A 14,444-nucleotide genomic window follows, 5' to 3' on the forward strand; every position below is an offset into this window, starting at 1 on the left:
AACTTCAGAGGATTTTGTTGTTGTAATTGATTCTTTTCTATCTTTTCGATCATTTAGCTAGTATTAGCCATTTAAATATTTTTCTTTTTGTATTTTAATTTTTATATCGCGTTATCTAGGATAACAAGAGTAAACTAAGCCAATGATTAAGTAATACCAATAAAGTTTAACAGAAATGCATTTTACTTATGTTTAACAGCTCATAAATGAGATTTCAAAACTGATAACAATTTCTATAATTTGTTATTATTTGCAATTTGTGATTACAATTATCTATAATTACAATCGATATAAAACGACTCAATACTACAATATGTTTTTTCCTCGATAACAATTTTTTTTTAGAACTAATTTTCTTTAACAAAAACGATAGTTGATTTTGCAAACGATATAAATTAAACTTCTTAATAAAATTTTAATTTAAAGTTTAAGTATAAGAATATACGATGGAAAAATTAAAAGGTTGCGAATAAATAATTCATGATTCCTCAATATGTTCGCTAAGAAAAAAAATAGAGAATTGATTAGAAGATTTATCATTAGGACATCCGGTTTGATGATATCTATGTTTTTATTTTTCAATCAAATGTTGATTAATACATATTGATCGCAACTTGGCGATAATAATTATGATATTATGACGAATAATTATGATAATTGCACCGCTTCTTTGTGATTTATCGTATGCTTCTTAGAAATGTCCTGTTTGCTGAATATTAGATGCTTTATAAAAAGTTAAGTAATTTTTTTTATTTGAAGCTCCGAACGCGCGAGAACGTAATGGCTAGGCTCGCAATCTTAATCGCAGAGGAAATGATTCTGTGTCGCGACGAAACGTCGCGCGAAGGGACGCGCGTGATGTTCGTTCATTAGCGAATCAGGATGTCGTGTCGTTTTCTAGAATGGCGTTAAACCGTGAAACGCCTCCTTCGCAATTACGTCGTTAAACTTCTCTCTTTTCAGGATCGACGATATAAACGACTGTCCAAACTCTTCAATTAAATACGATTCTTCTATAGCCATTAAAAATATTAAATAGCATTGAAGAGGTACATTATGTGCATGTATACTTATATAAATATTAAATCTTTTTACAGAAAAAAATATGTGAAAATGATAAAGATATTAATAAATATCAATATCTTTATATATAATAAAATATTTAATTAAAATCATCATTATCAGTAAATTTTTATGAATTTGATATTTAAATATTCGTTAATTTTTATTACGGTAAAGTACTTAAGTTTCAAAAGTTAGAATATTAACTTTTGTCGAATATTCAAAGTAAATCAATAATAGCAAGGGGTTAAAATACATCTCAAGTAATGAAATACTTCTCTTGAGAAACAACCCTTCAACAAGACCGTGTGGCCTAACGGATAAGGCGTCGGACTTCGGATCCGAAGATTGCAGGTTCGAGTCCTGTCACGGTCAGTGTTTTCTTTTTTTTTTATTACATATTTGGCATGCGTACTGCCGTATAATAATTCATTTTATCCTATTAATACAAATACCGCATAATTAAATCGTTATTTTTTTCTTTTCGTTCTTCTGATACGCATTCAGATTCCTTGTGTCTCGTGTATTCTAAAAATCAATACCATGCAGTGTTGTTTGTATGTTTCTCACTGTGTTGGTGTTAACCTCCGTTTACAATCTGCAGAGCTGTTGCTGGATAGTATGCAATATACGCTTCAGCGTAGGACAAAATTTGGAAGGGCGTAAAATTTTTTAAGACACTAATAATTTTTAAAAATTTTTAAATACAAAAACATATGAAAATTGATTGCTCCATCTGCAATGTCGCTACTGTGTCTATTCTAGATTTATAAGATGCTTTTGATTAAGCGAATACCGACAATCGCATCTTCCTGATTGCTTTTCTATTACGTTTTCCTATTGCCTATTTCGATATTTTTGAATTAATTAGTCTATTCAATAAATGTTTAATAATTTTTGGATATAATACAATTATTAAGGTCAAATATGGTGAATCTTTTTGTAAATTTAGAGCTTTGTTCTACTCTAAAGTCAGTAGATATATACAATACCGCAATGGCATATCCATTTTTTTGAAGCATTTTGTCAAAACGGATAGTGCACATAATATATTGGGTTGTTCGGAAAGTTCGTGCCGCAAAAGATTTAAATTTAATAAATGTATATTAAAATTTAAATCTTCTGCGTTTCAATTTTCTTTCAAAATCGGCGAACTTTCCGGACAACCCAATATTATTTCTACACATTAGGTGTAGCTTTTAATCTGTGTGTCCAATCTTCTATGCATTTTTTATCCAACTAAATATATTTACTCCTATAAAATTTATTTTCTTTTTCAATAGTTACATGTGTTAATGTGTATTTTCATCTCCTAAAGTATTGTATATCTTCATTGCATTTTTATGTACTAAATCTCAACAATAAATAAATCCGTATTAAATTAAAAGTACATAAATTAAACATTTACATATTTTTTGTTCATAAACTTTTTACAAGTAAAAAATTGATTTACATAATTTAGGGCTTTATTTTTAAATTTAAAATTAATCAAAAATTATCTGAGAAGTATGACGCAGGCACAATTATTCAATTTAGCTTTATTATTATTAATCAAAAATAAATTAGCTAACAATCCTGATTACAAGGATCATAAAAATATTCGCAAAAGCTAAGATCAAAAAAAATGTAATTTCTAAATTATCTTTCTCATTTTTTTCTTACAAAATATATTTTTCAAATTTATTATCTCGAATTTTATAAAATGTATTATTCCTAAGTATATTATTAAAAAATATTATTACAAAATATTATTACAAAATCAAATATGAAATATATTCCTACTATATGTCTGTAATATCAAAATGAATAAAAAAATAAAATAAATATTAAAAAAGTAAAAAGTATGAAACAAAAATATCTTGTTGTGCTTTTATCGTTCTGGATAGGGTTAAAAGTAGAAATTTTTTAAATTGTCGTTTATTTGTTTTTGCAGTTTCGTACCGCAAACAAATTTCAATGTAGCAGCGCCTAAATTGTAACGACCAATCTGAATCTTTTTTGGCTCAAGTGGAATTTTATTCTCAAATTTCTCCGATTACTTTAGAGAAAATTAATTTTTATGTTTCTCGAAATAAAGAAAGATGGAGTCCAATTCTAAAATAACCGAGAAAAATATTTGGTAATGTAATAAAGATGTTGAAAAGTAATCTTAAATTTTTTTTATATTTTCTGAAAGTTTAAAACAATGAAAAAATTAGATAAAAAAATCTCGATTGTAAATGAAGGAAGTAAAAATATGATTGCACAGAAATGGGACTAGAATGTAGCAGGTGAGGCATTTGCCTTATGTAAAAAATTTGAAGGAACGCAAATATAAACTTCTATATATTTAACTTCTATATATTTTAATTCATTCGCTACCAACGCGCGCGTGGTGACTATGCCTTTAACGGTAACCTGTGCCATCGAGCGTTATGTATAAAAATGATATAAATAAAAATGATATATATGTTACGAAATTTTGATAAAATATAATTGACAATTTTTTAACTATCAAAACATAAAAAATATTATTTTAAATGAAAAATACTAAGAAAATTTTTTATAAATTTTTACTACAATAGAATTAATATTATCCCAGAATCATAAAAATTTTTTTTAGAAATAGATTTAAACCAGAGAAGATGTTTTTTATTAGATTTTGGATCTGAATCTTTGTAAACTGCTCGAGAAAAATGATAGAAAATCTGTAAAAATTGAAAGAACCATTTGAAGAAAGAACAAAAATAAATGATATTAAAATATGTAGTTACAGAGAACTAATTTAAAAATATCATTTAATATATTTTAGTAAATTAAACAAAATACAAGAAATAAAAAAATTTATTTAGTAGTATTTATTTAATAATATTATAGATATCACCTAATATGTAATAAAACAAATGTTAACTAACATTGCTGCGTTCAGCAGAAAACACAGCTTTGCAATAGTTGTAAAATTCTTTAATGTGATTGATCTTGCTTTTAGTTTCATTGAAATGTATAAACCAATTATATTCAAAAATTTTACAACAGTTGCAAAGCCTTTTTTTCGCTGAATGCAATGATGTCAATTAGCCGGAAGCATTTCCAGCAAATATTTATGACGCAATTCTTCGTCCTAACTTCTTCTTTTTCTAACATTGTCTTCTTCTAACTAACATAAAAACTTAATCTATAAATCTGGCGGCGGAGCCAATCAGCATTAGGCATTGGCGCCACTGTACTCTTTCTACTTTATAATACCGTTTGAGACTCGACGAATCACTAATTACATATGTGAAACAAACTTTTTTTTTCTATTTCTTGTTAACTCTTTACATATGATTATGTTCCTATTAAATTAATATTAATTTAAATTAACATTAAATTAATATTAAACATCACTAGTTAGTGTCTATTCTTTTTTCTTTTTGTTACTGAAGGAACTTTTTTCTTTTGCCTCGGACGTCGAAATATCTAATACCGACTTTAATTAATGTCAGCATCTAACTAACACTAAATATTCCTGAAATATTCACAAAATGTTCCTAAAATCCTAAAATAATATTCTAAGCATATTCCGGAATATTCCGAAATATTTGCAGAATGTAAAATCAACATTCAAATATCGTTAAATTCCATTTATACATCGTTTATTTACATATTCGGAAAATATTCCATATACGTATATTTCACAAAATCATAATTTTCCCAGATATTTTAGATTTAGTGGTTCCTAAATAAGTTTTTAACAAAACTGTATTATCAAAAACATTTTATGTATTTTGTTAAAAAATTTATTCATCTTAAAGTTCAACTTAGGAAGTTCACTTTACAAGCTAAACGTTGCGCTCTTTATACTTTTTTGCAAAATGATTATTACTTATGAGTTAATGTCCGTAAAGGCCCTTTATCGGCGGAGGTGCTAAATGAATGATTTTCGTGATATATATAAACAATAAGTTTCTATATCATTCTGAACATTTCATTAAAACATTCTATGAAAATTCTTTTACTGTTCTGAAATATTCGATATGTTGGGAATACAAATTGATTCTTTCAATGATTAGCGTTAGGATATAGATTTAAAATCAATAATGATTTATATCAATGCACAATGTTGGTATTTATATCAATACCAAACAGTGAGAATCTATAAACACTGCATGGCATTAAATCCATATTTATCCATATTTTTTAGTGTGTTTTCTATCCTTCGAATAAAATGATTCGTTTCATTTTGTTACTCTCGTATAATTGATTTCATCGTAAACATTTTAATGTTATTACCTCGGAATGTTTTTTACGATTTCATTCTTTACTATTTCTTTATTTCGGTGATAATGGTGATTCGTTTAAGATTTAAAACATCTAATTCGCCATCATTTCATCGATAACTAATGACTAGTGACCACCAGTTGATGATGTGTACCGAGTAAAGATTAGTGCGCGAGAGATGTTACGTACGTACGATTTGCAACGTTTGCTTATAATAGAATTGTGGGAACTAGTAATAATTCAAATGATCGCGAAACACACTGGATCGCGGATTTAAAACGCGTTCGATGTTTTTTTTTCCCGAGCACATCAAGGACACTCAAAGTACAGCTCCAAAGACGAAGTATCGCCTTCGAATATGTAATATTTTCCGTAATAACATATCACACAATCAGCAAAGAGCAAGAAATGCAATGCAAATGATTTAGATATATTGCAAAATAACACTGCTTACTCATCGTTTCCAATATACGCAATTGATGTAATGATGATGCATTTAGCGGAAAAATTGCGTTACTTAAATTAAATGCGCAGCTTATACCGGGACTGATTTATGTGATAATAATGCTATTAGGAAGGAGGCTGTGGGATTAAGAGACAGCCGCTGATCCCGGGATCTGCATTCCTAGATACCTACGCTAGGTCATCGTTCGGATTTACCGAGGTCCTATTTTCCCGATTAATCCAATTATCTTCGAGGCTAATCTCGCTCCGGGAATTCGCGTTAATGACAACACGCGATATCGCTTCGTCGCAAAATTACGGGCTCAAACACGGGAATGTCGACTCATTGGTGTGTCGAACTAACGACTAGTACTTTACGAATATTGCATCACAGACACTCAACGTTGTTAGATGAATTCGTATAATTTCGTCCGTGTCTCTCCGAGCTCTGTTTCGAATAAATCATTGTACGAAGTAGCGACGGGAACCAATAAAAATAAGATTTTTTTTTAAATTAGCATCAGCATGATAGGACAAAATTGTTCTTTTGCGTTTGATTATTGATAAACTTGCGAGCTGAAAAATTTTAATCGTCATTCAATCTATTTCAGTTCACGAGCGAGCGCGAAGCCCAGCCCCGCCGACGAGCAGCAGATCAGAGCAGATTCAGCAGAAAGACTTCAGCCACTGTTCGACCACGCCGGCCTGACATTCGACAATACTTCCTGTCGAACGCAAAGGCTCGATATCTGATTCTTTTAACCAAACGGCTTCACCCACACGCGCCGACATCATAGAATGGTAGAAGGTGAACCCGACACAAAGCGCAATATTAGTACGTGCAGCTTTAAAATCTCCTGTATCCATTTCTATGTATTATTTCAATGTATTAGATCGGAATAAATGTTTGTAGCATTGCTTCATTTGTATCATGTTTACATGTTTAAAAGAAATTCGCAATATTGTACTCGACAAAGCGAAATTTCAGCTTTTTGAATCTGCTTTTAAATTGCGCAATATGATGATTAACGAAGTTACAAGAATTGATCAAAAATCTTCTTTTATTTAATCTGCGATAATAAAAAAAATTTAGAAAATCGATTTTGTAGGAAAGTTTTCACGTTAGAAAATCGGAAAATTTTCGCAGGTTTTATTTAGGCACGTGATAAGCCCAAAAAGTGAAAAAAAAATTTCCATTTTATTCAGTTGTAGTTTTCTATACATTTACAAATATTATCAAACTCGTAGAAACTAAAAAAATATAATGACTTTTCGAAAATACAGATTTTATACTTTAAAATTCATTTTTTAAATTTAAATTTAGTTTATGTTTGATTATGTTTGATGAAGTTAACTGCTTAAATTTTGAAATTTCTAGCGCTACGAACTTTTGTTTCGACCCAATTAATTTTAACTCCGGTTTAGCTTACTTTTTATCTTTTTCTAATTTTAAGAAATAAGAAAAAAATCAAGAATGGAATACACATATCATTTCAGTAATATTACAGCAACATTGTAACATTCTAGCATATTATAGTAACATTGCAGCAATGTTGCTGTAAACTTTTATGCTGTATAGAAAATTAAATTGAGATTGAAGTTAAATGATAGAAATAGGCACTAGACTTCCATCTGATAGTTATAGGGGCAGCTTCTTAACGATATCAATTTCGCGTTGCAGAGTGTGATGTAAAAGACGAGCGACTAAACGGTTGCGGTTCTAAGGAACTCGAACTTGCCTGTAAGTATAAAGTCCAAGAAAAGTCGGCATTCACTTTGTGCATCATATCGAATCTATGAATCTTTATCACTAATTGTGTCTATTCTATTATCAGGTATCGGATTAAAAGGCAAAACACTCGATCCAGAGAAGGGATCCTATGTTCAAGCTGATTTCGAGAAGGCCATCGAATTAAGCGGTGAGTTTACGTCACGCTCATTGAAGCATTTCTTATAGTCGCTTCTTAGGAAAAACTAGTAAATTTTTATCATAATATCAATTAATGTATAACTTTCTATTCAATGTTGTACATGGCGATATAATTGTTACGTACATGTTTTATGTTACATTCATACTGTTAAGTGAAAAATTATAATATTAATATAATATTACTGTTAATTAATATAGCCATGAATATTAACTAATATTTAAGTAATACACAATCCAAGAAAAGAGGCTCGAACGAATCAATCAATAAAATATATATAAAAAAAGCCAATCAAAGCCAAAATTAGTTGTTCGGATGCACACAAATGTTTTTATTCTCGTGTGAATAACAATAACGATTTCATAAACGTTTCGATCCTTTTTTTGGATTCTTATTAATATGAAATCAAATTCTAAATTACATAAGTAAACCTATTCAAAAATGTAATTAAAGTCGATGCAATTATGTAAGGTGATGAAGCACGATAAATTTCTTTCGTATCCAAATGCCAATTTAGCTATATAAAAAATAGCCAAATGAATATCATGAATACAAAATTTTGACAATGATATTATAAAAACTTACACAAATAGAAACGGTCATATACATTGTGATTATCATAAATATTAAATTTTTTTAACAATGATATTACAAAAACTTATATAAAATAAGAACGAAGTCAAAGCCATTTCGCTCACCAAATTGTCAGATTTTCTATTTAGTCATTCATAAGAAAAACTACTCTTTATTATTTTGACTCTCATTTCAACTCTGACCGCTGACAACAAGAACTTTACGTCGAGTCGTGTGAAAATGATTACATGTAAATCTAATAAAATTTAAAGGTAACTCAGACAAGTGATTTTAATTATTCTTTTTGTTAATTTTTCATTTTTCTTATGAATGATTCTAAATAGAAAAATCTGACAATTTAGTGAGCGAGATGGCTTTTTTATTTGTTTTTATTTGTGTAAGTTTTTATAATATCATTGTAAAACTTTTGTATTCATGATATTCATTTGATTATTCTTTATACAGCTAAATTAGCATTTGGATAGGAAAGAACGTGCGAGATTGTCGATTGGCTTTACCACTTTAAATGGATAATTGTATCGACCTTAATTACATTTTTGAATAGGTTTATTTATGTAATTTAGAATTCATATTGATTAGATTTCATATTGATAAGGATCCAAAAAGAAGGGTTGAAATGTTTATAAATTCATTATTGTACACACAAAAAATAAAGAAATTTATGTACACCCGAACAGCTTTTGGCTCCGATTGGCTTTTTTATACATATTTTATTGATAAGTAATATAATATCAATAATGTTATAATTTCACACTCAACAATATAAAGCTACTTTCCTTTCAGAAAACATAGTTGATAAGTGTCGTTCTAATTTTGTTATTCATTAAAGAAAGATAGAATAACGTTTGTGTTAATTGTATCTCCTAAAATGAAGCAGCTTAAGATTCCTGAATAGTCATTGCGATCATGGATCGTGATGTTATAAGCGAGGAACGTAGGAAGTTTCTTGCATGCCATTTATAAAGAAAATTTGGGTAAAACAAAATAATGAGATCGCTTTAAAATATTTGTAAAAAATGGGTCGAAACTGTCCTTATCCCAGCTTACAATTAGTAGATAGTCATAAAAGGCACGTGAAGTGTGTTTACCAGCATTTACTTAATGCATATGTAACCTATTTTTACTTTACCTGTCTTTTACTATTTGCTTAGAACCTTAAATAATGTAATATAATACGTACGCAGGGTAAATTAAAATGCTTTTTTAAAACTAAATTAAATTAAAGTTAATGGCTTGCAAAATTAATTTAGTTATGTTAAAAGTTGCATGAATACAAAACTAATTCAGTAGAGATCGGCATACTTTGGAAATTGGACACAGGCATCTGCGGGTGTTCGCGAGTATCCGCTGTTGTGCACGTCTTCTGTCAACTTCATACACAACTCAGGAGTATATTCTATTTCCTTTATACATTGGAATAAACCTTTGCATTTCACACTTATTACAAAAATAGCATCGTGCACAGGGTGTATCATTTTAATTGACGCATTAAAATATCTTTTGAACAGCGCATTTTAAAGAAAAATGTTTCAGACAAAAATTTTGTAATTTTGAGAGAGACATAAGATGGTATCATTGGTTTGACCTTGTCAAGGTCGGACAAAGTCACTTTGAATTTTTTAAATGGAATCCTCCACTTTTCATTACATATTTTTTATAGATTACCTTGAGAGCTTTCCAACAAAACATTATAATTAAGTTCATTTTTATTAAATACTTTTCGAGTTATACGACTTGTAAGTTACAACACTGCTGGCATTAATATTACCCAAAGTATCTGACTGATAGCTAAAATCTCTTGAACGTTGTTCAGGATCATGATCTAGATAATATTTGTCGAGATCAAGATCATTGGAAGTTGTTCTTCTTATTTTCATTTTTGTACTAAAAATTCATTTCTATATAAAAATAAGAGATACGACTTCCAATAGCTTTGATCTTGATATCAATATATTGATATTATCTAGGTCATGATCCTGAACAACATTTAAGAGGTTTTAGTCGTCGGTCGAATATCTTGGGTAATGTCGACGGTATTGTAACTTTCAAGCCTTATAACTCGCAAAGTACTTAATGAAGAATTATTATAGTGTTTTAGAAAGCTCTTGAGGCAAGCTATGAGAATATGCAATGAAATATACGGAATAATATTCCATTTAAGAAATTAATGATGACCTTTACGAGACCTTCAAACAACTTTCCAAGGTCAAACCAATAGCATCATCTTATGTTCCCCTGCAAACCATATAACTTTTGTTTGAAACATTTTTCTCTAAAATGTATTGTTCAAGAGATTTTAGTGCGCCAATTAAAATAATACACCCCGTCTATGAATAGTATAATCTTAAGTACTTTTGTTAATTTAGCAGTTTAGCTATAAATTGTTATTACAAATGTACATTGTAAACATGCATTGTAGGAAAATCTTAATTTAGCGTAAGTTTATTGCATCCATATATTAAAACCGTTTTTGAACTGATATTTTCTAAATTCATCTATTTAGTTTATATATAATATATACAAAGTTAAATATATAAAAATTATATACAAAGTTTCCCAGTATCAGAAAAATCAGAAGTTTGGATTCGACAACAATTACACGAATCTATTTCTATCTGTTTCTCTTGTGTATTTAATTAAATCAATTAAATAGAGACGAAAATGGCCAGTGTATATATTGTGGTTTTCCTTATAATATTTTCGCTATTATATAACGAATTCTAATAATTATTTATAGAATTATTTGTTCAGTAACTCGCCGTTACATCGTAACGCTAATATATCAATACTCAGTAGCCAGCACTTATTATAACGCATTTTTACTTTCAAGTATTTCGAAACGTATTTCTGAGGTTTTAGGTTTCTAATATATCAATACTCAGTAGCCAGCACTTATTATAACGCATTTTTACTTTCAAGTATTTCGAAACGTATTTCTGAGGTTTTAGGTTTCTGAGGTCCATTTTAGCATTTAATTATACCTATTTCCTCATTTTTCTTAAACTAGTTTTTCTTAAACTATATTATCACATGAATATAGTATGTATTTTTGAGTATGTTATTTGTTATTTAACATTTTATTTAACTATATATATATTTTGAGTTGCAAATTTAAACAATGGCATTTTGCTAATGTGATCCTCTATGGTATTGATTACTCACTTCTTTTTTGAGATTTTCGTATCAAAATAATTATTTGAAAATCGATTGTAGCTCTACTGTTAATCTATAGTTTATATTATATGCACTATTTTTAATACTGAGATTTTTAATATTAAACTGCTCATATATAGAAGTTATGTGTATATACATTCATTACATTTTAAAATGTTTTTACTTTTTTGTTAATTTTGTAACAAAATGCTATTTTCTAAACAAAATTAATATTTTAAAACTTTTGTAGAAGACCATATTATTACCCATTTTTTTCTTCAAGTCATTATGCAATGTCGTCACATTTTTATTAATAATCTTAAGTAATAAATATTTTGCAACTTTGAATCCAGAATCGATTCAATAACATTTTAACAAATATAATTGTCAAATTTTAAACATAAATATTGATTATTAACAAAGTTATTATGTAAAATGTAACTGGGATGCTATAATAGCACCTTCTCCTCTAATATTTAATTTAGATATTAAATGTCCTAATTTTTCTTAAAATCAGATTATTTTTTATAACAGAACAATGTAAAATAGATCATCAAATAAATTTAATATTTTATTTGTAAATTTTATGAAGTACAAAGAATAATTTTTTTTACTAATAAGCATAGACTTTGTAGCCAACTAAGGTTCGAAAAGCGCTATTACGTCATTTTTTTCTTTATCACTTATTATATAAAATAAGGATAATACAATGACATAATAGAGTTGATAACTAAGTGCAAAAGTTCATTCAGTTCCCATGTGCAACTTTGAGTACTATGAGTGTCGCGCCTATGACACAATTATTGAGCTTTATCTAAAACTAATTCCCTAATAAATACGAAGAAGCGCCACTTACGATCAAAGTTAGATGTTAGACTCTAGTACATATACAGGATGTCCTGCAATTTTTTGTCAAGCGCTTTTATGTAGATATAGTGAACTAAAATGATCCGGAAAGTCTTCTACCATTTTGCAATTTTCGCATGGCTAACGAGATATTAATTACTAAAAATTGCCGAATATTGATCTTCCATACTTTTTTACTTAAATTCTCAACTTCATAAAAAAACAGACAAAAATTGTTTATTTTCTTCTTATAGAGCTCTAAAAATTGTTTTGGAATTTTTAATCAACTTTTTAATACTGCATTTTCTTATTGACATATATTTTTATTATTTTTACTAACATGAGAAAATATGGTATTAAAAAATTTTGAAAAAATTCTCAGAACTTTATGAAAAGAAAATAAGCAATTTTTGTCTCTTGCTATAAAGTATTTGAGTAAAAAATTAATTGAAAACTAATATTCAGTGATTTTTAATAATTAATATTTTGTTAACTATTGCAAAAATTGTAAAATGCTGGAGAACTTTTTGATTCAGTTTAGTCTGTTCTATTACACAAAAACTTGGCCAAAAATTACGGAACACTCTGTACATGTATTTTAAATACATTTATTAATTTCTCAGAAATGACTGCGTGCCAATTTTTTACTTCCAATCTTTCAACACAATCAATCTAAAATATTCCCCCTAAATTTTCTCAATTATGATTTGATACTACTAGTATTTTAAAACCTGCAAAGAATTTATTGCAAAAGATATTATCTCGGCCGGAATGTGAATTCGGATTAAATTAATTCTCTGTTTAAAATTTTATAGAAAAAAATATTAACATATAGAGATAAAAAATTTTTTACTTAAAAAGAAAAAAGTTAATAAATTAAAGTTTAAAAGTAATTAAATTAAGTTAAATGTTATTAATCTCTTAACTTCTTATTTAACTTTTAATTCATTAACTAATTACTATTCTATTCTGCATATATATTATATAATAGGATACATTGTTGAAATTATAACATTGATTGATTTATGTTATTATAATATTGTTAAATGATATTTATTGGATTTATCATTATTTTATTATTTTCACAGAATATGGCAAGTTTCATTACTTCCTACTCGCGGTGTGCGGCTTTGTCAGCACCAGCGAGGAGATGGACGTGATCTCTATGTCCTTCATCTTGCCGAGTGCGCAATGTGATCTGAAACTCGACACTCAAGCAAAAGGATGGCTCAACTCGATCATCTTTATTGGGATGATGGCCGGGGCATACGCTTGGGGTTCCATAGCGGATGCTCTCGGTCGTCGAAAGGTCCTAATCGCCATTTCATTCATGAACGCTCTGTGCATTGTTGCTTCTAGCTTCAGCCAGACATACGAGCTCTTCATGTTGTTCCGTTTCCTGAACGGCGCAGCGTAAGTATCCAAAATAAATAGCATAATTGCTATCCACTGCGATATAGCCGCGCTACGTGTACTCACTCAGCAACGAAAAAGTTAAATAATTTAGTGACGTTCCAGGCTAGGAGGTAGCGGGCCGGTCATCTGGTCGTACTTCGCTGAATTTCAGCCGAAGTCCAAACGTGGTTCTATGCTGTCATTCATGGCAGCATTCTGGACATTGGGGAATCTTTTCGTAGCCGGTAAGATAAAAGTTATAAACGAATAAATAAAGAAGTTAAATACAAGGGTGGAACTAAGTGCCTATTATAAGATTTCTATGTAAATTTTAAATAAAACTTTTAGTTATATAGACTGCGCGCCAATTATTGTGGGATTTGAAATACAATCATAAACTGAAGCTAAAATAATACAAATTAAATCATCAATTTAATAAAGATGATGTTATTATAGTATCATTATTAAATTGATTATTTTAATTTGTAATTTTAGTTTATGTGATTGCGTTTTGAGTTCCATAATAATCGACGCGCAGTTTATATAACTATAATAGAAGATGTATTAAAAATTTATATATAAATGTTATTAGGCAAAATCTAGCTTTGACTGTATTTGACCCTTTTTTACTTATTTGATTCATTCATAATGGTCTAGTTTAACTTATTAAACGTTTTAATAATTTTGTTGAAGTGTTTTTTTCTTGTACATTTTATATATATATATATATATATATATATATATATATATATATTCTTACTTCCACCACGAGTCGTTGATAGT

General features: G+C 28.6%; 1 protein-coding gene and 1 non-coding gene across 2 annotated transcripts in view; both read left to right on the forward strand.

The window, feature by feature from the left end:
• The first annotated feature begins 1,364 nt into the window (after window positions 1-1,364).
• Trnar-ucg lies at window positions 1,365-1,437 on the forward strand. The gene has a single exon. It is a non-coding gene; the product is annotated as a tRNA-Arg (tRNA).
• A 5,106-nt stretch (window positions 1,438-6,543) lies between these two features.
• Window positions 6,544-14,444, forward strand: part of LOC105617121 (synaptic vesicle glycoprotein 2B-like) — a 9,932-nt gene continuing 2,031 nt past the window's right edge. Inside the window, exons 1-5 of the mRNA XM_012198698.1 lie at window positions 6,544-6,580; window positions 7,427-7,486; window positions 7,581-7,664; window positions 13,355-13,679; window positions 13,785-13,917. Of these exons, the coding sequence (XP_012054088.1) occupies window positions 6,544-6,580; window positions 7,427-7,486; window positions 7,581-7,664; window positions 13,355-13,679; window positions 13,785-13,917 (639 nt within the window). The remainder of the gene's footprint in view (window positions 6,581-7,426; window positions 7,487-7,580; window positions 7,665-13,354; window positions 13,680-13,784; window positions 13,918-14,444) is intronic.

Source organism: Atta cephalotes (genome assembly GCF_000143395.1).
Source record: "Atta cephalotes unplaced genomic scaffold scaffold00011, whole genome shotgun sequence".
In the NCBI taxonomy this organism is placed as follows: Eukaryota; Metazoa; Arthropoda; class Insecta; order Hymenoptera; family Formicidae; genus Atta; species Atta cephalotes.